The sequence below is a fragment of the Phaseolus vulgaris genome, chromosome 7, assembly GCF_051622355.1.
Source record: "Phaseolus vulgaris cultivar YP4 chromosome 7, ASM5162235v1, whole genome shotgun sequence".
NCBI lineage: Eukaryota > Viridiplantae > Streptophyta > Magnoliopsida > Fabales > Fabaceae > Phaseolus > Phaseolus vulgaris.
This window is the reverse complement of record NC_143504.1, coordinates 13,797,188-13,821,381: the sequence shown is the minus strand read 5'-3', so window position 1 is coordinate 13,821,381 and position 24,194 is coordinate 13,797,188. Positions and strand designations below refer to the sequence as shown.

Below are 24,194 nucleotides of genomic sequence, written 5' to 3'. Positions count from 1 at the left end.
TTGTAAATTGTTTTGTGTATTTTGTTTCTACATGGATGTACCTATGTATATCCTTTGCCTTTCTGTAAAGAAGAAATACAGTTTTATATTCATAAATGATACATTTATCTGTTTTCTATAATAACCACATGCCCATCATAACAATGCAGAATTACAAAAGGCGAAGAAATTTTACTGAAACTGGTCTTTAATAGTGAGTGAAATCAAGAGTTGTGTTGCACGAAAACAAAAAACTAAACTGGTCTTTAACAATAAAATCTGAATTCTAAAATTAGCAGGGAATGAATAAAAAAAATGGAAACAAATTGACAAAAACCCAAACTAAAAACAGTAGAGGAATTTTAAGAATGCAATGTTTAGAGTGTAGAAATTTGAAACAACAACTGTATTAACTAGAAAACAAAACAGAAATATCTGGAATTAAAAGAAATAAGATACATAAACTGAAAGCATAAAGGCAGAATGTAGAAATTGAAGCTAAAACATGAAAACAGAACCGAAACATAAACTACAATAACAGAAAAAACGGTAAAACCTAATTTAACTACAAAACTAAAAAATGTAAAATTGTAACTGAAAGTCCAATTGGAATTGAATTACTAGGCGCATATGAATTAAAAACATGATGTAGTGAAGAGAATTGAGAATGAGAAAGAAAACTCTACGAAATTGATTCAAGTCGAAAAAACTATAAAACTGTAAAAACAGAAAATGCTTTCGAAACTGAAAAAAAAAAACTGGAACAGAGAAATTAAAATTAGAACAATGAAACGAAATTGAAATTGCTATTGAATCAACTGTATTCTCATCCTTTAGTCGTGTAAAACGGTTTGTGTTACTTTTGACTAGTTTTTATTTATATAGTTTTTTTTTCTTTGTTTTTATGAGTTTTGAAAAAAATTAAAGAGTTTGTTTATATTGATTGAAGTATCTTTAAAATAATTTTTTTCTTATATTCTATTAATTCTTTATCGATTAAAAAAAACTAACTGTAATAACTATAAACAAAAATTAAACTGGTATATGCAAAGAAAACAGTGAAGGGAAATCATCTCTAGAACAAGAAAACAACACAGTAACCATAGTTTTTAATCAAATCTTAATCAAGAAATGAACACTAAAAAAGTTCAAGAACAGAAAAAACAGTAAACCAGAATTACTTGGCAGATTTCTTCTTCTAGAGATTCACTCCCTTCATTGAAGACATGCATTGAGAATCATTGGCAGAACTAGTAAAATGCAGAAAGAAATCAAGGAAATGAAAGGGCATCGAGTATGAAAAGAGAATGAGGGAATAAAGAATTCTAAAAGACATAAATGGAAAGTCAGAACTGAAATTAACTAGAAAAACTGAAAACTGAAAACTGATCAACTGAATTTCTAAAACTGTCTAATGGAATCCTGTGCTGAAAATTAAACTAAGAAATTGTTTCTGAATTCGTTTATTTATAAAGTTTCAATTCACCCAAGCATAGGCTTAGTCAGCTTAACAAAAGTGGGCCACTAAATTGCAGTTTTACTCCTATACTAAGTTAAACTAACTAAACTGCCAAAATCGATGCAGCTGCTGAAAAAAAAAATCTTTTACTGATTCTTTTCTTCATTCTAGCTCCAAGATTCAGAATATTGATCCATTATTTATTAGCTGATGTTTATTTTCTACAAAGTAAAACACAAGTCAAGTTAGTAAAAAAACAGAATTTTAACTAACAGTTACAGATTTAACATGACCAGAACATATATTCTAACATGAAAAATACAATTCTATACTAAAATCAAGGATTAACAACAACAAAAATACACTTTAGATATACAATTAACCTATACAAGTAAGAACAAATCAAGAGTTATCACAACAAAAAGAAGATTAAAAAAAAGAGGTTTCTACAATCCCTCAAATATTGTTCTTGCATATGTAACTATATTTGCTAATAGGTCACCACACAAGCAACTAAGTTATTGAAATAAATTTCTAACATAAGAAAATAAAAGAAAACAATTTTATTAACAATCTAATTTCAATCACATTACATGCCCATGCAATCAAAAGAACAGGGAGATTCTTGACTTCTTTGACTGGCCAGTGGTGTGGTTGAGTGTGTAGGTGAGGTTTTATTATGTTGTTAAATACGGTGCAGTAGTTGGAGTTCATACACTGAGTATAATTGGTGAGCTAGCGCATAAGTAACTTGTTAGCTCTTTGTGTAGTGAAGTTGTGAGTTGTTTGGAGTGGAGGTTGTGAGTTGTTTGAAGTGGTGTTTGTGAGTGATACTATGTTGGTGTTGGGCGTGTTGATGTTTGGATGTTGTTCTTTGAAGTGTTGCCTGTGAGAATAATTTGTCTTTTTCTGTGTGTGTATTCAACATTGTGATTATGAATTATAAACATTTGAAAATCAATCCAGGATCATGAAAAAACCACAAAATCGATTATCCATGCCATACACACAATGCAAAATCGATTATACAATTTTTATGAAGAGATAATCGATTATGTGTGAAATTTTATGGGATAATCAATTATCTCCTCCCCATAATTGATTGTGGGTTGAATATTCTTTGGTGATTGATTATGTGCATGAATCGATTATGGTTGTTTTTTTGTGGTTACTTGATTTGGTTCTCATTTGCACATGTTTATGGTTGTTGGTTTGTTATCTTTAATTGATTTTGAAAGTTCACAATGGTTACAACTTCATTGAATTATGTTTATATATTTGGTTTGGTTTATGGTTTATGAATTTGATGTGCTTGTGTAGGTTTTGTTGTTGTGCTTGTTATCTTTAATTGGTTTTGAAAGTTCACAATGGTTACAACTTCATTGATTTATGTTTGTATGTTTTGTTTGGTTATATTTAGGGTTTATGAATTTGATGTGTTTGTGTAGGTTTTGTGTGTTGTGCTTGTTATCTATAATTGTTTTTGAAAGTTCACAATGGTTACAACTTTATTGATTTATGTTTATATGTTTGGTTTGGTTTAGGGTTTATGAATTTGATGTGCTTGTGTAAGTTTTGTTGTTGTGCTTATGGTCAATTGGTGTTCATGTTGTGGTGTTGTAGAGCTTTGATCCTTTGGAAACCAACTTGACATGGTTCATAACTCACATCTACGGGTAAGTTTTCTATTATGATGGATTTGGTTTACTTCGAGTTTAATGGATCTGTGATATTATGGATGTGTGTGGTTTCTTTAGAGATTATTTTGTGCAATGGATCTTTCAAAAATAAATTGGAAATGAATTTTTGTTGTATTTGTCTTAGTGCAAAAAAATTGGTTGATTTGATTGTTTATGATGTTAGAAATTATGCTATAGAAAAAAAAAATAGGTTATTTGACAGCGGTATGAATGTGCACAAATTATAGTTAATTAATTTTTTTGGTAGATTAAAGTATGTTTAGAAAAGTGTGTTTGTATATGTAATTGGTAGATTAATTTTTTTAGTAGATTAAAGTATTTTAGAAAATCCTAACGCTTTACCTTGATCTTAACCTCAAACCTCTCAAACCATAAACCTAATTCTAAACCATAAATCATAACCCTAACATTTACCCTAACCCAAACCAATAACTCTAATCCTAAACATTAACCATAATCATGCCATGACCCTAACAATAACCATAATCCATAACCTAAACCCTAACCCTAATATTAATCTAAACCCCAAACTTTTAACCATAAACCTTAAGTTATGCTTGTTATGATGTATAATTAAACACATATGGTCCTCCGTGTTAAAGAATTTGTAACTATGGATAACGATAATCATTGGTCTATGTATTTGACTATATCGAGATGTCTAGCATGAATGACGTGAATCCCGATGTTGTTGGTTGAACTTCAAACTAATTTCACACATACAAGAAAAAATTAAATTTCGGACGCAAGTAGCAACGATGACAATCTTGTGCATGGTTGCATATGGATTCAATAAGTTGCATGTGTTAGTGGAAACAAATAACTCCATATCGGAGTTTGTTCCACAAAAAGAGAGTCGTCAACAAGAATTTATGACATACTTGGTCCACAGTGAAAGATGTCATGACATTATTTGCATGGGTCAAAAAGAATTTATTCAATTATGTCAACAAATAAGAGGAATGGGGATTGTAAGGGATACATTCTAATCTACAGTTGAGGAACAAGTGGCTAAATTTTTGCACATCATTTGTCATAACATCAAGAATCGTAGTGTTTCGTTCTTCTTTCATCGGTTCGGGGAAATGGTGTCCCGTCACTTTCATAATGTTTTGAATACAGTTTTGATGTTGGAAGAAGAATTCTTCATTGAACCATCTATGACAAAGGTGCACCCTCATATCTTAAACAATAATCGATTTTATTCATACTTTAAGGTACAAATATGAGAAATAGTACTTCAACAATTAAGTAATATGGTGTGAGTTTTTGTTATTTATGAATGTGAATTTGTTGCCTATTAGGATTTTTTAGGTGTCATAGATGACACTCATGTTCGTGTCAAGGTGCCACGAGCGGATGCTTCTCGTTTTCACAAAACAAAAGATTGGGCAACACAAAACTTATTAGCAGTTTGTGATTTTGACATAAAATTCACATATGTTCTCACCGGGTAGGAATGAACAACCTCTGATTCCAGGATATTAAAGGACGCATTTGTACGAGAGGGTCCATTGGTCATTCTGGAAGGTTAGGTTAGTGTGTTTTGGAGTGCACAATATTGATTCAGTCACATTACTTATAACTTATAACTATGGTTGCATTATTGTAGGAAAATACTACCTTAAAGACACGGGTTTTATGTTAAAACCCTAATTTATAACACCATATCGCAGAGTTTGATACCATTTGAAAGAGTACTCTCAGAGAGTTTCACATAATGTTCATGAGTTGTTCAATCATCCTCATTCATCATTCACAAATGTAATTGAAAGAACAATTGGTGTCCTAAAAAAAACGATTCCCAATTATAGCTAGTGGAACGAAGCCTCGTTACTCTTTGGACACTATGACAAATATTGTTTTAGCATATTGTATTCTTTATAAATTTCTTCGTGGGATCAATAATGGTCGGTCTTTGCTCAAAGAAGTTGACTGTGAGTTAGTGGAAAGAGATATAGATGTCTCACACTCGCAAAATCGTGAGGATGACTATAGGTTCGGGTCACACATCCGAGATACTATACCGATCAAAATGTGGAGAGATTATTCTAATGATTAATTTTATGTAAAGAATTTTTATATGTTTGTGAGAACAAATATTATAATTAAAATTGATGTGTTGCGATAGAGAAGGCGAAGGTTGGGGTTGGCGGCAAGGGTTGTGTTGACGGCGCAGTGGTGAGGTTTGAGTCGACGATGCGGACGTGCAGGGTTGTTACAGTAAGGGTGACGAAGAGGGAGAGATGCTTAGGATTCTTATGTGGATAACATGTGGAATGCACAAATGTCTCTCATTGTGTCACATCATTAGAAGTTAACACCATTGGTGAAAATTTAACAAAATGGACCAAATTGTAATTTTTTTAAAAAAACTTGAGACCAAATTGATTTTTTTAAAAAGACTTTGGAACAAAAAATATAGACCCTAAATATAGGAATCAAAAAGGTAATTATACCAAAAAGTTACAATTACAATTTGTTACATCACTTACAAGTTTTTCTTATACTTTGCACTTTATTTACCTTAATCCAAACAACCTTCCTTTTTTTTTTCTTCAAATAATATCAACTCCATCTTCAAATCCAAACAAAACATAAAAATTATATCATTTATTGTGATTTTTCAATACGTCTTTAATGTGAGCTTTAATATTTTTTTTGATTTATTAATAACTGAACTCTTTGTTTTTGGATACTAGTTAATACAAAATAATTTTTTTGAAAATGAAGATGAATCTTTAATATGACGTTGTTGGACAAATTTATTATTCAAACCTACTTAATGTTTGTGTAAGAATTTTCCTATAGCCCTTTTTTTAAGGAATACAAATACATCCCTCCAATAAAAAGCCAAATCACGAATCTCATTCTTAAAATTAATTTATTATTTGTTATTATTTCAAATTTTGATTTCTTTATTTATTCTGAGGTCCTAGTTTTTGGCTTTTAGAAAACTTATAATATTTTATTTTAGATATAGTTATTTCTCGAAGGTACTTTGAATTTGTGTATGATGTTTAGGGTTTAATTGGATTAACAAAAAAAAAATATCAAATCTATGAATTTTTAAAATCATAAAGTCAAAATTCAAATTAAAACAAAAAAACAAAACAAAAAAGACATATGGATATTAACAGAAATGGAAGAACAATTGATCCAAAAATTACTAAACCTGGGTAGAATGAGTGTTCTCTAATATGCAGAGAATGAGATTTCAAATAGCACACAGTCCCACTAACAAATTTCAACCTATACCATCCCAAGTCCACTTTCATTTAATTTCATTCGCAGAAACCGTTATTGTTTCACCTTCTCGTGTGTGAACCAGATAAGCTGTTATTTCTTTTTCTTCATTTTTTCAAAGAACCATTTTAATTTGACCTTATTTTGAAATTATTGCATAGAATAGACAGCACCGACTGGCAGAAGAGTTGTAAAAAGGCTGTAGTACCGTGTGGCATGGCTTGACATGATTGTTACATGTTAAGTGCAAACCCACTTTGTTTGTACAAATGGAATCTCAGTGGTAACCCATCCAACCCACATCATATCATATACCACAAAAGTCTTGCCACCTTAATCACAGGTCAATTTGCTGTCTGCAACTCTTGCAAACTCTTTCAGCTCCCAACACCCTTTTCACTTCAACAAAATTAACTCACCTTCTTCAGAGGATCATTCAAGTGCTCCATTGTCACACGCACACGACAAACTTCAGACACTCACCCAGATCTCATCTCCCTCTTTTCTTCTTACTTATTTCTAGTTATCTTCTTAAGGCATTCTTTTTCGGGGACGAAGTTGGGATTTTGATTTCACTTTCTTGCACCCAATTGGATTTTGATCAGAACCCAGTAAGCTTTTCTTTATATCATGCTACTCTGTTAAGTTTGTTTTTCCTGTGTGTGTCGTGGCGGTTATGATGGATCTGGAATGTTTTACTGCCGGTGGTCATATACTGAATGTACCTTCGACTCTATTATGTGATTTGGTCTTGTTAATAAGTGTACGCGTTTTAGTGCTAGTGATGATTATTTTGTATTGGGCTAGATCTGAAAGTTCAGTTCAACTGTGTGGTAGTGTTTGTCGTTGAGATAGTTCATGTTGCTCGATTTAAATCCATCTAAGTTTGGAATCTTATATGTGTAAAAGGATTTATATACTTGTCAGTTGTCACCTTGGATCATGTTTCTTTTAAGGGCCGACTCGGATCCATTGTTTTCACTGGTCTGCTGTCATTTCAATAGAAAGCATAACGGTCATCGTCGCTCTCTTTAATTTCATTTATTTATTTTTCTTTTTTTATAATCCTCTTCCTTGGTATGTTTTGTCCAAAAACTTTGCTGAAAACTAGGAGTGAATCCTGTGGATTGAGTGGTAACTTTTGTTGGACTAAAGTGCAATTGCTTGAGACACACTCTAGAATTGTACATGTTTGACATTAAACTAAGTTAGGCAATGTCTTAACAACCGATATATTTTCTTGTGATTTGGTTATTGCTCACTGGCCACCTCTTGTTTGATCTAGAGTAATAGGAAACGGGATAGTTTTGTCCGTGCTGCCTGCACTAGGCCAATTGATTGCTATTATCCTTTCTATTTTGTTTATGAATGTCTTTGGTGCAGTGAAAATCTTTCTTTGCTGGTTGTTCCTTGCTTACATCTCTCATTGAACTTCATCCGACAAGGGTATAAAGCAATTCTAAGTTTCCTCACACGGATCTGTTGTCATAAAGAAGATGTTTGAAACTGACCTTTGTATTTCAATCAGTTTTCCTTAGTATAGTTTAGATGTTTTCATGATGAAAAAATGTAATAATGGTCAGCGATTATGGTATAATATTCTTTATTCCTTTAAGCACTATGATTTAATCAAAAGTAAAACAATGACAACAAAGTAATAAATTCCTGTATATCGTTTGCTAATTGCTCTTCCCTTGTTTGCAGGGCGATCATTTAGTCAGTGTATTATGAGGAAACTGTTTGTCTTGTTTATAATTTGAAGCACTAAGATTGCTACCTTAACTGGGGTTTCAAGTCGCTAATTTGACATTGAATGTCTGGTGAATCAAGATTCTTTTAGACCGTAACTGAACAGTGAAAGTTGCAGTGTGGATTTGTACTTTCAACTAATAAATGTCGAGGGGGAGATCTGATGGATCACAGCAAAAGCATTTAGTTGCTTCCGTCTGCGTCGTGGCAATTTTTCTTGGTTTCCTGTATGTGTTTGGGGGATCCATCTTTGGTTCGCAGAATAGTGGTTCATCTGCTCTTGAATATGGCAGATCATTGAAAAGACTTGGCTCATCATATTTAGGTGCAGAGGATGACAATGATGGCAATCAAGATGAATCTTCGGCAAGTTTCAAGCAGGGAGAAGGGGAGGCCAATATTGTCTCGAAGAGTTTCCCTGTATGTTGTTGATTTGTAAGCTTAGACATAGGGCACATACATTCTTTCTCAATGGCTTCATGCAACATCCATATTATTATTGCTATTGCTATCATTCATGCTTCACGTAACATCTTTAATTTTTTGTTTTTGCTATTGCTATTTGGTTTAATCAGTGGTATTAATATCATGAACTCTCTTATATACTGTTTTATTTGAATTTCAGTTGCTAAACCATAAGTTCAAGTATGAGAGTTGGAGAAGTTTTGATAAATAAAACATGTTACGTAAGATGCTTAAAATGTATCATAAATGGAAAAGTAAAAGTTGAAGAAAACTAATTTCTTGTCCACATCTACAATAACATCCAAATCAAGCAACAATGTTCTTGTTTACATAATGAAAATAAAAGTTATAGTTTCAAAGATAAATAAGTGGACACAATCACGTTTATGCACATCATCTAAGTATACTTCTGGCTCATCAGAAATCTCATGATGTTTACAATGTTTATGCTTTTGAAGGTTTGTGATGATCGTCATTCGGAGTTGATTCCTTGCTTAGATAGACACCTTATCTATCAAATGAGGATGAAGTTGGACCTGTCTGTAATGGAGCACTATGAGAGACATTGTCCACCTGCAGAAAGGCGGTACAATTGCTTAATCCCTCCTCCATCAGGATACAAGGTGAAGATTTGTTTGAATAGATGTTATGTCTAACATATCCTCTGATACAAATGTATTGTTCCACTCCAACATTTGTTGTTTATATAATGTTGCAGGTCCCTATTAAGTGGCCACAAAGCAGAGATGAGGTGTGGAAAGCAAATATCCCACATACTCACCTTGCACATGAGAAGTCTGACCAGAATTGGATGGTTGTAAAAGGTGAAAAAATAGTGTTCCCTGGAGGGGGAACTCATTTTCACTATGGAGCTGATAAATACATTGCATCAATTGCAAATGTAAGTCTGCATCTGACTTTATTGGTTCTGCCTATAAAAAAATGAAGCCATATGTATACTTTGTTTTTGAATATTCTATGGGATTTTATTTGTGTATGTGTTTGTTCAGGCATTGTCTATCTGAATGCCTACTACTTATATTGAAGATGGCCTAAGAGTTTTTAAATAAATTAATGAGGCACAAAATATTAAGTGTAATTGGTTAATTTAAAATTATGTTTAAATTATTCATTTTGAAGTAAGAAAACCTTGTCTTTTATGTTCACTTCATTTATTTCTTTCCTATTCTTTCACCTTCTCACTATTTCAAATTTTAATATTTTTTATGTGAGAGCACATGCAGTGTGTCTTTGCATCTAGCTGTGTTATATGCTTTTAATTACAAACGTAGTATGCCTCCAGCATGAGCTTCTGGAGAAACTGGTCCTTAGCGTTTTATCAAGTGATCACCAGTTTGATTTTTGTTATCCAAATCTTAACAATTATAAGTTAAATTATCGCCTATGCATTGTGCTTGCTTCAAGCTTGTGTGAAAGATTAAATTTGAGAGCTAAAATAAAACCATATATATGTATCCAGAGTGGTCTACCCAATAGCTTAATCTTTTAGAAACACTGATACTCGAAAGATATGATACGCATGTATTCTTCAAAATTTAAATCAGTTATTATGCTTTTCAATGTAAGTACCAGGCTTAACCGTGCTAGTTGTCTGGTAAATTCTGTTTATCTATATTTGCTTGGATTTCACAGATAAATCATTATCTGAAAATTCCAGTTTACTTTGCCAGATGCTTAACTTTTCAAACAATAATCTAAACAATGAAGGAAGATTGCGGACAGTGCTTGATGTTGGCTGCGGTGTAGCAAGTTTTGGTGCGTATCTTCTATCATCAGATATCATTGCAATGTCCTTGGCACCAAATGATGTGCATCAGAATCAAATTCAATTTGCCCTAGAAAGAGGAATTCCTGCATATCTTGGAGTCCTTGGAACTAAAAGACTCCCTTACCCCAGCCGATCTTTTGAGCTTGTTCATTGTTCTCGTTGTCGAATTGATTGGCTTCAAAGAGATGGAATACTTCTTCTTGAACTAGACCGATTACTCAGACCAGGAGGTTATTTTGCATACTCATCTCCAGAGGCATATGCCCAGGATGAAGAGGATCTCAGGATATGGAAAGAAATGAGTGAACTTGTGGGGCGTATGTGTTGGAAAATAGCAGCAAAGAGGAACCAAACTGTTGTCTGGCAAAAACATGGGACTAATGACTGCTATATGGAAAGAGAACCTGGTACTCGCCCTCCTCTTTGCCAGTCTGATGATGACCCAGATGCAGTTTGGGGAGTAAATATGGAAGCATGCATAACACCTTACAGTGACCGTGAGTACTCTTTCCTATGTGTTATTTGATGGATTTTGCATTCCATGGATTCTAGTGATTTCCTTTCAAGTATCAATTCTCAGGCACTTCTTTAGAGCCATGCATCCCCACTCTCTTGTGAAGTAAATGAAATAGATTAAGTTAACCTTGGTTACATACTGAGACTCTGTCCCATGGTGAACTACTTTTTTTCACAATAAAGGAATTTTTACTTGAGAAAATGGCTTTTAAACAGGGAATGACAGTGTTTTATTTCCTCTCTCCAAAGAAAAATAGGGAAATATGTTACCATACAGAACTACATGATGTGCATCATGTTGCATTTTCTATTACTCAATCTTCTTTATTTATACCATCCACAAATGACCTTCCATGAGCTGTTGTTGTGAGTAAACCTTACCAAAATCCTTAATATCGATTAACTTGAAGTAAAGTCATGATGTTCCATTTTATGCTACTGGATGGAAGCAAGAGTAAGCCTCTCTGCCTTGTGACTTGGTAGTCACAATTTTTTGTGGTAGAAAGACTCTCTGCACTCATAGGGGTAAGGTTCGATACCATATGTCTTACCATTCCCAGATCCTAAGTCAGGGGAGCCTCGTGCTGCTGTCTAGATGTAGAAGATCCGTATTTCAAGTGCATGCCACCCGTATTCCAACTCCTAAACTGCAAAAATCCAGCATTGATATTCTTTTTTTATTTTGTTTAATGATTAAAGAGGAGAACGTTTTGAAGATCTGTGGTATATGAAACTTACTAAACTTTTGTTTATTTTATCAGATGACAACAGAGCCGAGGGTAGTGGTTTAGCTGCATGGCCTGCAAGATTGACTTCTCCTCCTCCTAGATTAGCTGACTTTGGCTATTCAAATGAAATGTTTGAAAAGGATACGGTAATCAGAATTACAGTTGATCCTCTTGTTAATGGTCATAATTATTTTTATAATTTGTGAACATAGAAATTTTTTTTAGTACAACAATATTGTTTTAGATAAATCAATTGTTGTCTTAAATTTCGTCATCTGCAGGAACTATGGCAAAGGAGAGTTGAGAAGTACTGGGATCTCTTGAGTCCGAAAATTGCAACAAACACGTTGAGGAATATTATGGATATGAAAGCAAACATGGGTTCATTTGCGGCAGCTCTTATAGACAAGAATGTTTGGGTTATGAATGTTGTGCCCCACGATGGACCCAATACACTTAAGATCATATATGACAGAGGTCTCATAGGAACTACTCATGACTGGTATTGAAGCTAGATTGCTCACATTACATATTTACTGCTCTTTGACAAATTTTTGCGTATTCATTTTGGCCTTTATTTTTCATATAGTATATTACATACTGTTAATGTTTTACATATTTATTCCTAAAAATTTATCTTAATTATAACTTAATGAAATATGAATAGTATTTTTTGTTTTAATCTTAAAATACACTGTGTTCTGCCAAAAGCATTATTTACAGTCCAGATTATTGCCCAAAGTGCATTTTGAAACTAAATGTTAACTTGTATAACGAATTTAAGGACACTAATGATGGATGATTTTGGGTTGATGGGTATAAAATCCCAGATTTTAAGTTGCATATAATCTGTCATGACTATTTTATTCAATAATTTTTTGTGATTAAAATTTTATATCAGTATGGGATGACTAATGCACAGCCTTGCTGAAGGATTATATGATATAGACTGGAAAATAATTTACTATGTGAGATCATAGTTAGCCCAGCTGGTTGAGAGAATGCAGTGATTTGACTAAAGTTCTTGAGAATCGTTACCTATTCTAGATTCAGTTGTTATATCTTGTTTGTAGTTCCACCATACCATGAATGATGAATAAGCAAGAGTTTTTGATGTGGTCATCTTAAACAGGTGTGAAGCATTCTCAACATACCCCAGGACCTATGATTTACTTCATGCATGGACTGTCTTCTCTGACATAGAAAAGAAAGGTTGCAGTCTTGAGGATCTATTAATTGAGATGGATCGTGTGCTTCGGCCAACTGGTTTCGTGATCATCCGGGATAAACAGCCAGTGATTGATTCTATAAAGAAGTACCTAAGTGCTTTGCACTGGGAAGCAGTTGATTCCAGTTCTGACACTGTCCAGGATGGTGATGAAGTTGTTTTTATCATCCAGAAGAAAATGTGGCTGACTAGTGAAAGCTTTAGGGACACAGAGTAGGACAACCTTTGCATTTTCATGGTCTTACATATTATTATTATCTGCTGCCACAAGGGATCAGTCAGAGCACGTCCCAAGTGGTGAAGTGAAGCAGTAAACAACTTCATTTTGTAGAATTACATGTTTTTTTTTTCATTTAATTTCCTTCTTTTGATTCTAATTTTTGGTATGATGATTATTCATGTGATTAAGACATACATAGCCATGAATCTTTTATAGGCTATTCAAAATTTTGCCTGCATTTGGGGTTTATGTAAGTATAAGCTGCATAAGAATCAAGACATAGAAGTCAGTTATATAAGTTATGTGGTGCAATATATATACACGTCTCTGTTCTGCTCGGGGTATCACTTGTTTTTGTGCTTTAATGTTTTTATGCTATTTTGTTGATTTTGTTCAATGTAGCTTTCTCAACTTCTGAATAGCCAAATCATATATATAATATTGGGGAAAGGAATGGATCATTTATAGTAACTTTACCACTCATAATATTTTAGCATGGTTTGGATTGGAATGTATCTTTTTCTGCTATGTTCCTTTTATAAACATTAAATAAATGATATTTTTAATTAAACTTGTGAATCTTTATTAAAATAGATAGATATTAAAGTTTTTATATGATAATATTGCATGGAACTTTAGTATGAAATTATTCATTTAGTGAATCATTATTAAAATAGATAGATATTAAAGTTTTTATATGATAATATTGCATGGAACTTTGGTATGAAATTATTCATTTAGTGATATATAAAACTACACGTAAATCTTTTTCATACAGTTAGTAACATTTATGCTACAGTGTGCAGTTTTTTTTATAAAGTAATCAATATAATATTTAATGGAATACATCAAAACGTTTATTTTTTACTAATGTGAAAAAAAAAATTGAGTATGAACTATATTATAATATTACTTTTATTTAACAATAAGTTATTTTTTTTTCTAACACATGAACGCTTATGACTAAATCAAATTTTAAATTTACTTTTTTATATAAAAAAATTTAAACTATTTAAAAAATATATTATAATCAATATTTTTTATTTATATTAAAAATTGGTTTTTTAATTATAATAAATATTATAATTAATATGAATAATCACATCACATATTTTTTACCTAAACTTTTTTTTTAACTTTGAAAAGAATTTTAAAATAAAAATTTAGACGAGATCCTTAAAATTAAAATTAGAGAAAACAAATTTACACAATTTTAAACAAAAATCCAATCAATTTCTATATTTTATATTTTTAATAATATTTGTTCTCGCCAATTGATTGAATGGGCGAGCACCTCTTCTGATTTCTCTCCAATTGGTGCTTCGAGATGTCGCTCCACTGGGACAAAGGGGTTTTATCTGTTGATCACACTCTAACAATCAAGTTAGTGAGAGCATTCAAAATATCAAATCAATTTCAATCTCAAGTATTCAGAAACAGCATACCTTTACTCGGGGTCTCAAGCCCCTTTTATAGATATCCCTTCAACGATTTTCTCCAATCTCAACAGAACAAGATTTCAACAAGGAGAATATAATCTCAACAGAACAAGATTTCAACAAGGAGAATATAATCTCAACAGAAAAACATATAATCATAACAGAAAAACAACATACTGCTTATGTGCACCTTTATTCTCGGGTGCTTAAAAACATGTGCACCTTTATTCTCGGGTGTTAAACACATTATTTCCAACAACTTTTATTTGTATTTAATTAACATATGTATTATAATCAAAATAAATGTTCCATCTATTTTAATTATCTTTTTCGAGTTGACCACCAGTGTCTGGACCGAGCTCATGACCTGCCTTTTGGGCCTATACTCGCCCAAAACCGAGTTGACCATACCTAGATGCTTGGACCGAGGTCCCGAGCACTCTTGACCAATACACAGGCCTCTCAGACTCGAGCCGAGCTTGGCTAGGCGAAGAGTCTTTCCAGTGTGTGCAACTGACATGACACTTTCGCAGAGAGTAGGTGAGACGTGATTATCGAAGTGTTTCCTGATGAGACATCTTACCACACAAAATCTGAAGCGTCCACGTGGCACGGGTATCAACAGCGAGGAAACACTGTCGTTTCATCTCCTTCTTTCAAATAATTAAAAATCCATTTCCTCCTCCCTTACTCGTTATGCAACCTTCTATTCTCATAACTTCTCTTACTCCAAAAAACCTTTTTCGCACTTCTTCTCACCGTCGAACTATCTCCCACCACCGTCGCACCAGGTATTTTTTTTCTCCACTAATCTCTATTGTTAATTTTTTATTCATCTTGTCGATTGCATTTCCTAAACTGAAATCTCATTTTGATTCACTTACTCTACCTGGCTTGAAATGTGCTTGTATTTTGTTTGGGTTTATGCTTGTGTTCTAGCTATATCTACAATAGATTATGGTTCTATGTATCCCTGGGCTAAAAAAGAGTTTTTGAAAGAGATTTCTTATTACAAAACCCATTTACGTCTTAGGGAGTTGAGAGAAAACGGATGCACCATGAGTAAAAAATATGAGGGGTTTGTCAAAACTATAGAGTGTAGGGAGGGTGAACACATTTGTTGTGATGAGTCGTCAGACTCTAATGGTCCATTTTTCTATTTTTATGCCACCTTTTTCAAAAGGTTCTTTTTCGCCTTCCCTTGTCCATCTTTGAAAAGGAACTGTTAACCAAGCTCAATGTAACTCCTGCTCAGCTACATCCAAATAGTTGGGCATTTATCCGAGCTTTTATTATTTTGTGTTCACAGTTCGGCATCTCGCCAACTGTGAAAGTTTTTCTTTATTTCTTTAAGGCTAAGCACATGAGCCGCCAACTATGGGTGTCCCTAAACGGTGCTTCTGAAAGATGTTTGCTTACCCTCTTTCAGTCATCATATAAAAAATTTAAAGGTAAATTTGTTAAAGTTTGAGCTTCAATCGGAGATGCGACCCTACTGGACGGATTTCCCATGTATTGGACCCCTAAACCCAAATTCCAAAGTGCTCAGTGCTTGAAAGATTTGTCACCAAGAGATCAAGGAATTTGCGAGTTCCTGACGAGCCTGAAGGTTGTCTTTGACACCTCCTTCCTATTGACCAAAGAGTACCTCCTTGGTGCCTTGAAAGCCTACACTAATACTCCTCATTTCCTACCCTTGGTAAAGATAACTCTATTACTATCATTAACCATTTACTTGTTTTCTTTGCAGAGAGAATGTTGTCTAACATTAGCAAGGCGGAGCTAGCCGAGCTAGCTAAGAAGATGAGGGTGGCTACTAGTCTGCCCAATGAACCTTTGACGCGGAAGAGAAAGGCTCCAACTTTGATTACTCAAACTCCGACCGATCAGGATGAGGAGACTACCTCTGGGCTCGTTTTCAAGAGGAAGAGGAAGCGACCCACTCCCCATACCGAGCATTATCACTCAGATGGTCGAGCTCCGCATCAAGATATCATCGTCATTCAAGAAAGCGAAGCCGAGATCTCTCGGGGAAAAGCCTGTGGGATCCAAACTTTGACGTCCCAACTTATGATGAAACTACCTTCCTGCCCAACGAGGACAAAAATAGGCTCATGGTCCATGAAGAAAATCATCTACTTCGTGACACCATGAAGCAAATTGGGCAGGCCTTTTCCATGGGTTGATTGGTTATTGCCACGAGACTGAAAATCCGCCAAAGATCAAAGGGTCGTGGAGCTTTAGAGGGAGGTAGAATGCCTCCAGGCCAAGATCAAAAGCCTAAATGACCATACCCGAGCTGAAACTGCACGCCTTACTGATCTGCATGAAGAAACCAAACGTCTCCTGAAAAAGAAGGCTCAAAAGGCACCAAGCCGAACCGAAGAAAGGAGCAAACTCATGTCCCAAATCAAGGGGTTGGAAAAGGAGGTAACCGACCGAGGGGAAGACCTTACTAAGGCCACCAAATCTTTCAAACAAGATGTTGCTCAATCCTACCTTGTAGGATTCAAGACAGCTCTTACACAGGCAGCAGCAATCCATCCTACCTTGGACTTTTTAGAACTCGGCCGGGGTAAAACCGTGGTCGAGGGTCAATTAATGGAAGACTAAGTTAAACTTTTCTATGGTCTATAATATTCATGCATATGTTAAACTCCCTTGACACCTTGACAATTTGAACATTTCTCATATATATTCAGTGCTTATGATTTTTCCTATGTATACTGATTTTGGGAATTTTACAAACGTATGCCTCGATACTTAACTCATCCTCTTCATCTTAACACAAATTATACAACAAGTTTCTTCTAACTTAAGCATGAAAGTAATAACTTATTTACCTTGATAGAACGTCTACCCTTAAGTAAGTGACGCTTTTGTGGTTAGGACAATCTTATACTTCAACTTGATCTCACTAGTAACTACAACTCCCATATTGGGCGGTCCTCGATAAAATTACTGCATCGATTTCATGATGCCTTACTTCATAAGGTACCTATTCAGGTAGTTGCACTTATCTTAAGCTTGGTCGTCTTCTCCCCATATCGTATCAAGTAAACTCATATTCGCAGGGCGTCTATGCTCGAATGACTATACTTATTCCGAGCTAGATCGTCTTAACATGTGCCAAAATAACTCATCAAATACATTCATCTCACAGGGCGCCTACACTCGGATAGTTGTCCTTACCCCAAGCTAGGTCGACTTACCATGTACGAATTCCAATAACCTTACATCCACAGAGCACCTACGCTCGGATGACTCTATTCACTCCGGGCTACGTCTTACCATGAGTCAAATCAATTAATTCAACAAATAAATTTGTACCGCAGGGCGCCTAAGCTCGGGCAGTCGTACTTACGCCAAGCTAGGTCGTCTTATCATTCATAAAATCGAACAATACATTCCCATCAATTCAATTTGCAGGGTACCTATGCTCAGGTAGTCTTGCTTACGCCGAGCTAGGTTTACTTACCATGTACTAAATCAAATAAATCAACAAACAAATTAATCTCACAGGGCGCCTATGCTCAGGTAAACATACTTACACTAAGTAAGGTTGACTTACCGTGTACTACATCAATGCTATTAAATCAAAACTAGTTTGCTTCATGCATCATCTTTGAAGAAAAAATTTATTCATAGGTGACCTCGCTAGAAAACCCCTTCAAGGGAAAAAAGAGCATCACCTTAAATAACATATTGTTCAAAAGAAAAACATCCAAAACTAAATGTCTTAATTGAAGTAAAACTTGAGATTTGCCACGTTCCACGTTCATGGGATGACTCCTCCTTCTAGGGTTTCTAACTTATACGCTCCATTTTCGAGCACCTCGACTACGCAAAATAGGCCAGTCCACTTTAGGGATAACTTGTTCTCCAACTGGTAGGGGTGGGCCTTTCGCATCACCAAGTTAGAAACCTTGAACTGCCGAGGTTTCATCTTGGTCTTGTGCTTTAACTCCACCCTTCTCTTTAAAGCCTCCGAGTTGATGCGGGCATGATCACGCACCTCGTCCAACAAATCTAGGTTTACCTTTCTTCCTTCGTTAGACTCTTTAATAACAAAATTTTGGAACCTGGGAGAATTCTCTTGTATCTCTACTGGTATCATGGCATCTGACCTATATATCAAACTAAAAGGCGTCTCTTTCATTGTCGATTGCGGGGTGGTGTGATAGGACCACAAGATTCTAGGAATTTCTTCTAACCAAGTTCCCTATGCCTTTTCTAACCTTCTTTTCAACCCTCTTAGTAGGACTTTGTTAGCTAACTCAACCTGGCCATTCATCTGGGGGGTTCTACAGAGGTGAATACTTGTTTTATTTCGAGCTCCGAGCACAGCTTACCCAACTATTGGCTAGCGAATTGAGTTTCGTTGTCGGACACTAGTTGTCTCGGAACCCCAAAACAACACACAATGTTCTTCCACATAAAATGTTGGACCTTATGAGCAGTTATTTGTGCAGTTGACTCAGCTTCAATCCACTTGGTGAAGTATTATATGGCCACAATGAGGTACTTCATCTGACATATTGCCAAAGGGAAAGGGCCTAAAATGTCTATCCCCCATGTATGGAAAGGCCATAGGCTATAAATTGATCGCAGTTCCTCAACTGGTGCATGGCACCAATCAGCGTGCTTCTGACATTGCTCACAGTGTTGGACGTATCTCACATAATCCTCCTTCATGGTCGGCCAATAATACTCTGCTGTGTGACTTTCAACGAGAGAGTTTGTCCTCCTATGTGACTGCCGCAAATGCCTTCATAAAGCTCAACCATTATGCAGACGCACTGATCTCCACTTCCACACGTGAGGATCGAGTGGGTATAACCGTGACAAAATAGGTTCCCGTCTATCAGGGTATACCAACTTGCGTTCCTTTTCACAATTTTGGCCTCCGCAGGCTTGGCGGGGAGTAACCCATCAGCAAGATAACGCTTGTAGGGTGCTACCCAAGTCTCTGTGGTGTTGACCTACAGAACTTCAAGAAATTCATCCTCAAATAACTCATGGGTGTTATCCTTGGGACTTTCAGGGTTTCTCAAATCATCAATCAATGATTTCTCCCCTTTCCTGAGCTAATCCCTAAGACTTCTAAATTGTCGACCTCGGACAACCCTTCTACAGCTGTTCTGGGTGACTTTAATGTCTCATGGATCACTGATCTTTGTCGGCCTCCTTTACCTAAGCTAGTTAGCTTAGACAACAGGTCTGCTCGGGAGTTTTGTTCTCTGGGAACATGAACAAGGTCGAACATAGAGAAATTTGCTCTCAATATCATCACGTACCTGAGATATGAGGCTAGTTGTGGGTCCTTAGCATGATACTCGTTTGTGACTTGCCCGGTGATGAGCAATGAGTCACTCTTCACCAACAAGCTCTGAGCTCCTAACTCTTTGGCTAGCAACATCCCTACTATCAAGGCCTCATACTCAACTTGATTGATTATTTCCTTAAATGCGAACCTCAGGGCTTTCTTGATTAATAGCTTGTTCGGTCCTTCTAAAATGACCCCAGCTCCTTTGCTGATTGGAGGACCCATCAACCGAAAAGATCCATTGGAAATCATTAGGATCAGGCTAAGAGTCCTTGGATGAAAGTTTCACCATAAAGTCTGCGTACACCTAGCCTTTGATTGACCCTCGTGGTTCATATTGTATGTCAAACTCGAATAGCTCAACCGCCTAACGGACCATCCGACCTACTATATCAGGCTTTTGGAGGACCTTACGTATGGGAAGGTCAGTTATGATGATAATGATGAAGCTCTGAAAGTAATGGCAAAGCCGTCGAGCTGCGAACACCATAGCTAGGGCAAACTTCTCGATAGCTTGGTACCGAGTGTTTGGTCCCTATAACACCTTGCTTATGGAATGGACTTGCTTCTGGACCTTATCCTGATCTTGCGAAAGGACTGAGCTGATTGCCCCCTATAATCGCAAAATAAAGACGAATGGGAATTCCTGGGACTGGTTTACCAAAAACAGGAGGACTGGCCAAGTACTCTTTCAACTTGGTGAAAGCTTCTTCGCATTCACTAGTCCACGCAAAATGGTTGTTCTTCTTAAGACATTGGAAGTAGGAGTACCCTTTATCTCTACTGGCTGACAACAAACGAGATAGGGCGACAATGCGCTCGGTTAGTTGTTGTACTTCCTTCACATTGGTCGGGCTCCTCATCCCTATGATCGTTGTGCATTTGGCAGGGTTTCCTTCTATGCCCCTTTCAGTCAACAGGAAGCCAAGAAACTTTCCCGCTTCTACCCCGAACAAGCACTTATCTGGATTAAGCTTTAGATTATGCTTCGCTATCGTTGCGAATAGTTCTTCTAGGTCGACATTATGCTAATCTTTTCTTTCTGATGTGACAACCATGTCGTCTATATATGCTTGAACGTTTTTCCCGAGCATTGAGGAAAGGATCCAATCCATGAGTCTTTGATAAGTTGCACCAACATTTTTAGGCCAAAGGGCATGACCTTATAGGACCTTGGCCATAAAGGTTGTCTTACTCTCGTCCTTTGGGTGCATACGTATATGATTATACCCTGAGAACGCATCTAAAAAACTTAACAACTGACAACCTGAAACGCTGTCAACCAAGGAGTCTAAGCTTGGTAGTGGGTAATAATCCTTAGTACAAGCCTTGTTCAAATCAGTGAAATCGACACACATCCTCCACTTCTCGTTGGCCTTCTTTACCAACACAACATTTGCCAACCACTCAGGATATTGGATCTCCCTTATGTGGCCAGCATCCAAGAGCTTCTGAGTCTCTTCTTGGATGACGAGGCGCTTATCTTCATTGAATTTTCTTCGCCTCTTTACAACGAGTTTGGCCTTTTCATCCATGTTAAGCCAATGACATAGAAAGATTGGGTCTATTCCGGGCATGTTTGCGGATGACCATGCGAAAACATTCATATTCTCCGATATTACATCAACTATCTTATCTTCCAACTCTTTGCACAACGAGGTGCCGAGCTTGAACTTCTTCCCTTTGATGACTCCAAATCTCCATGGATTGCTTGAAGGTTGATTGTAGCTTAGTTGGGTGTGTTCTGGGGTAGTTTTGAATTTGTTAATTCACTCTTAGTTTGAATCTAAAGCTGGTTTAATTCAAATCTTTTTGAAAAGAGTGTTTTATGAAGAAGTAGAAAAACAACCAGTTGTTTTATCGTTTCAATCGGTTGTTTCATACTTAAGGTTTTTAAAACTGGTTTTGGCATATTTGAATTTGGTTGACTTTGTTGTCAAATCAATTCAATCGGTTATTTCGACAAAACAACCGACTATTTTTTTTAACTAGCTTAACATAATTTTGTTAAGTTAGTTAAATTTGCTTTAAATGATTTGAAACTGATTTGGCTTTTATAATAAATGTTTTCAACTACTTATTGGAGTATATATGTTTTGTTTTACATTTCTAGCATTAAGAGTTACAAGATCAGTTTTTGAAATCAAGTTTTCTCCAAGATTGCTTAAGGCTTTGGATATTTCTCTGAGAGTGAAGTAGGACTTACTGTGTACTTTGATTTGATTTGTACCAGGTGTGATCAATCTTATTTCTTTATTCATTTGTAATTCTGTAAGTACTAGTGTCACAAAGTCAAAAGGTATTCTGATTTGTGGTGTGTTTGTGGTGTGCCAAAGGAAGTATGTGTTCTTGAGGGGATCAAGATCACTTCTTTGGTGGTTGTGTGTTTGTAATATGGTTTTTGATTACTTAGTGGATACCTAAAGGTTTCTAGGAATTGGATATAGCTCTTGGTATAAGAGTGAACCAGTATAAAATTGTTTTGATTACTTAGTGTTTGTGGTGTGCCAAAGGAAGTGTGTGTTCTTGAGGGGATCAAGATCACTTCTTTGGTGGTTGTCCCTAAACCCTAAACAGTCAAAGGATGTTCTGATCTGTGGTGTGTTTGTGGTGTGCCAAAGGAAGTGTGTGTTCTTGAGGGGATCAAGATCACTTCTTTGGTGGTTGTGTGTTTGTAATATGGTTTTTGATTACTTAGTGGATACCTAAAGGTTTCTAGAAACTAGATATAGCTCTTGGCATAAGAGTGAACCAGTATAAAATTGCTTTGTGTGATTCTTTCTCTTCCTTAACTCTTGTATATCTGATTTTAGTTGTTTTTACACTCTACTGATAAAAACAACCAGTTGAATTTCCGGAATTCAACTAAAATTGTTTTCTATCTTGTGTTCTTTGATTCTTTTGACTGTGATTCTTCTTTGACTTTCTTCATACCTTCAATCTTTGTTAAAAACGTTTGAAAACAATTCACCCCCCCCCCCTCTTGTTTAAGGCCCTCAATTCTAACACACCCCTTCTTCAGAAAAGGGCAACTTCATCTTCATATGAGCGATTGAGGCTATTGCGCCCAACATGTTCAGGGAAGGTCGCCCCAAAAGTAAGTTGTAAGCAGAAGACGCGTTAAGAATGATATACTTGATGGTAATCGTTCTGGCCGTGTTTTCATCAGAGAAGGTTGTCCTCAACTCAACGTACCCACATACTTCTACCTAGTCTCCCACAAAATCGATCAAATAGCCATCGTATGGCCTCATATGATTAGAGGATAACTGCAAATTGGTGAACGTTCTCTAAAACATCTCATATGCCGAGCTCCCCTGGTCGACCAAAACTTTGTGCACCTTTTGCCCCACTGTGATGACGGATATCACCATCGGATCATCCTCATGAGGAAACACGTCTTCTAAGTCAAAACTCGTGAAGCAGAGAGTGGGCTCCGTAGGGCGATCGAGTTCCCTTGTATCCAGGGACATCACTGCTCGCGCGTATCGTTTACGTTTGGAATTCGAGCTTCCTCCTTCAGAAAATCCTCCCGCGATGCTGTTCAACTCTCTGTGGATCGGTGTCTCATGTGTTTGGTCCCTAATAGCCACTTCTCCCTTTGGTTCTTCCAGGTTAGCTTCGAGATATTCCTTCAAGAACCCCTCCTTGACTAGGCTATCCAGTTGGAAACTTAAGGCTATGCATCAATCAACATTGTGCCCAAATGCTCTATGGAATTCGCACTAAGCATCTCTTCGTGACCCCAAGAACTGATCCGTCTTATGGGGGAACTTTAGTTTATCTGCTACCTCTGGCCTACTCAAAATCTCTTTATAGGATACTTGGAATTCGAGCCTGGTTGTTGAATCCTCCCTAGCCTTCGTCTTGGGCTCATCTTTCTTGGCTGTATACGGAACATACCTCAAATTTGTCTCTTTTGTGCGACGGTTTCATTGATCCCCAAAGACCAATCTCAATTTTTCTCATTAGGTCTAAGTTGCTTTGAGCGTGAGCTGCCATTTTTCCTGAGTACAACCTCTTCCGCCTCGATGTGGGCGACAACTCGTTCACGTATCTCAGATAACGTCTTTGTTGGATTCCTCATTAATGAATCACTGAACGGTCCTGTCGTCATCCTTTGTTCAAAGGCAGTGACCATCATCTCTTCATCATGTGTTGAAGCCTTACCGTGACCACACAAAATCTATTCAGATATTCTTTTTGTGCCTCCCCTTCCTTTTGTCTGATACTGAAAAGGTCATACAACCTAGGGGGTTAATTGTTCTTTAAACATCAAAGAGAAATGAGGGAAAGAGGTGATGTGACCATTCAGAATTCCACTAAACCATTGTAGGGTTGTGCCCGTAA

General features: G+C 36.1%; 3 protein-coding genes across 3 annotated transcripts; 1 reads left to right on the top strand and 2 right to left on the bottom strand.

Annotated features, from left to right (window-relative positions):
* Window positions 1-6,282: 6,282 nt before the first annotated feature.
* LOC137827611 (putative methyltransferase PMT8) lies at window positions 6,283-13,426 on the top strand. The gene is made up of 8 exons (XM_068633819.1): window positions 6,283-6,995; window positions 8,089-8,553; window positions 9,057-9,221; window positions 9,317-9,499; window positions 10,290-10,884; window positions 11,665-11,777; window positions 11,913-12,133; window positions 12,764-13,426. Exons 2-8 carry the CDS (start codon window positions 8,278-8,280, stop codon window positions 13,074-13,076), a joined length of 1,866 nt encoding a protein of 621 aa, XP_068489920.1. The 5' UTR covers window positions 6,283-6,995; window positions 8,089-8,277; the 3' UTR covers window positions 13,077-13,426.
* A 6,154-nt stretch (window positions 13,427-19,580) lies between these two features.
* On the bottom strand, window positions 19,581-20,069 carry LOC137829077 (uncharacterized). Its single transcript, XM_068635870.1, has one exon. The coding sequence runs from the start codon at window positions 20,067-20,069 to the stop codon at window positions 19,581-19,583; it is 489 nt and encodes a 162-aa protein (XP_068491971.1).
* A 350-nt stretch (window positions 20,070-20,419) lies between these two features.
* Window positions 20,420-21,421, bottom strand: LOC137829076 (uncharacterized). The gene is made up of 2 exons (XM_068635869.2): window positions 21,112-21,421; window positions 20,420-20,835 (listed from the first exon to the last, which is right to left on the bottom strand). Exons 1-2 carry the CDS (start codon window positions 21,419-21,421, stop codon window positions 20,420-20,422), a joined length of 726 nt encoding a protein of 241 aa, XP_068491970.2.
* Between the last annotated feature and the right edge of the window lie 2,773 nt (window positions 21,422-24,194).

Coding starts and splice junctions, on each gene's coding strand:
- LOC137829077 (XM_068635870.1), bottom strand. CDS start 20,069: ATGGGTCCTCCAATCAGCAAAGGAGCTGGGGTCATTTTAGAAGGACCG.
- LOC137827611 (XM_068633819.1), top strand. CDS start 8,278: ATGTCGAGGGGGAGATCTGATGGATCACAGCAAAAGCATTTAGTTGCT. Junction 11,778..11,912: donor AAATGTTTGAAAAGGATACG/GTAATCAGAATT, acceptor CGTCATCTGCAG/GAACTATGGCAAAGGAGAGT. Junction 12,134..12,763: donor ATAGGAACTACTCATGACTG/GTATTGAAGCTA, acceptor CATCTTAAACAG/GTGTGAAGCATTCTCAACAT.
- LOC137829076 (XM_068635869.2), bottom strand. CDS start 21,421: ATGCCCGGAATAGACCCAATCTTTCTATGTCATTGGCTTAACATGGAT. Junction 20,836..21,111: donor CTTGGTTGACAGCGTTTCAG/GTTGTCAGTTGT, acceptor TCGCAACGATAG/CGAAGCATAATCTAAAGCTT.